Source organism: Formica exsecta, unplaced genomic scaffold, assembly GCF_003651465.1.
Source record: "Formica exsecta isolate Colony F162 unplaced genomic scaffold, ASM365146v1 scaffold31, whole genome shotgun sequence".
Taxonomy (NCBI): Eukaryota; Metazoa; Arthropoda; class Insecta; order Hymenoptera; family Formicidae; genus Formica; species Formica exsecta.
In genome coordinates, this window is record NW_021850355.1 from 109,948 (window position 1) to 111,794 (window position 1,847).

General features: G+C 29.9%; 1 protein-coding gene across 1 annotated transcript in view; it reads left to right on the forward strand.

The window, feature by feature from the left end:
* Window positions 1-220: 220 nt before the first annotated feature.
* LOC115237773 overlaps window positions 221-1,847 on the forward strand; it is a 5,308-nt gene continuing 3,681 nt past the window's right edge. Inside the window, exons 1-3 of the mRNA XM_029811036.1 lie at window positions 221-844; window positions 914-1,019; window positions 1,336-1,481. Coding sequence (XP_029666896.1) covers window positions 967-1,019; window positions 1,336-1,481 — 199 coding nt within the window. The 5' untranslated portion in view covers window positions 221-844; window positions 914-966. The remainder of the gene's footprint in view (window positions 845-913; window positions 1,020-1,335; window positions 1,482-1,847) is intronic.

Sequence of the window (1,847 nt, forward strand, 5' to 3'; positions counted from 1 at the left end):
TATATATATATTTTTTTTTTTTTAATTTTTCGTTATCGAAAACAATGAAAATGTGAGAGGGACAATATATATGCGCGTTTCGAAATAAGGGATAGTTTTATTGCTCGCAATACGGAAAATGTATGGAGCCTGCCGGAGGCAGGAAAACGGGCTGCTAAGATATTCCAGCCGGTGAATAAATTGCCGATGGCAAGGCCGCGAACTAACGGGCGCCAGTCTGGCGTCGATACTCCTGCTGTCGGTTGCACCACGTGCTTCGAGCGGGGATTCGTTCGATACGCGGATAAGAGCATGTAATCGCGAACGTTGCAAAACCGTGAGTCATTTTCACGAAAAGATAATTATCCACGTGGTTGAGGAAAAATTCAGAAATGAAAATAACTTCTAATCATTATCGTTAAATTAAAAGCAGAGAGCGAAAAGAATTTTTTCGCTACTGAATAAAAATAGTCACACGTAAAAAAGTGATGAAAATATCAAAAGAGAATAATAAACTAGGAATGACATTTCTCTATTCTCTCTGAAATCTCTAATTGAAGTTAGACGCAATCATATCACAGATGCAATCGAGAGAAAGATATGTCATGCATCCTCTCAACGCTATGTCATGCTATGTGCATGCAGGTTAAAATTTAATTCGATATAAAAATCGAATAAGTTTTTATCAGTTATGATCAAATGTGTATAATTCTCGACATTTTATATATAAATTCGTTTAAAATGTATATAATTCGCACATGAAAAAAAATGTAAAAAATAATCATTGCATTTGATTAATTTTTCCTACTGCAAAAAGAGAGAAAATAATTGAGAAATATGCAGTATTGTACAGATAACATGTTTTGTGAGTCAATTAATAATATTACTGAACTTATTGTATACAGCAATTTTATCTTCTTCTTGAAAATTACAGCAAATTATCGATTAAGGAAAATGCAAGTTTTAATTGAATGGTGAATCCAAAAAATGTCAAGACAATGTGATGATCCAAAATGTATTGCACTTAAAGAAAAATTTACGTAAGAAATATAGTTTCGTTATAAAATTGTATATATTTAATTAAGCAACATTGCGTGTAATAAAATTTCTTAAATTTTATATAGCGTGTACACATGTCTCTTGTAAGCTTAATATGAAACTTAGCATCTTGTAAAGATCCTACGTCACTTCGTAAAAATCTAACAATCGGATTGCAATCGGATTCTTCATGAAATACCATAGAGTAGGATCTTCATGAAATGCTGCGTTTTATGATAAGACTATGCAATATACACAGTTTAACTTCGCGCTATATATGTGTACATACTTGCTAAATATTGTCTTTATCGTTGATAGCACTCATAAATATAAAAACAAAGAGAAAGATCCGAGACCGTCTTCAACATCATATCAAAATTCTTTGGATAATTCTATTGCACCACAAAATAAAAGGCAGAAACGTACAAAATCAGAACCAAAGCACTCGAAAGATAGCTCGAAAAGTTCGAAAATGTTGTTTAATAAATCGAAGGCTTGCAAAAAGTATTAAATAATTCATTATATATATTAGAATATTTTCCAAATAAATTAATTTAATGCGGAATTTTCTTGTAAACAGAATTAATTATGGAGTATTTATCTTGTAATTAATTTTTACACATTGCAGATATTTAAAAAATTATCAGTATTGATACATACCTGTACAAAATATATATAAATCAATTTAATACGTTTTAAAGAAATTCGTCAATATATATATATATATATATATATATTATTAATATATCACCTGCTGTCAGAAAATGAATTGTTTTGTGCATACTTGTTCCTGAATAGTTTCTACTTTTATATTAACTTTGTTCTTTTTT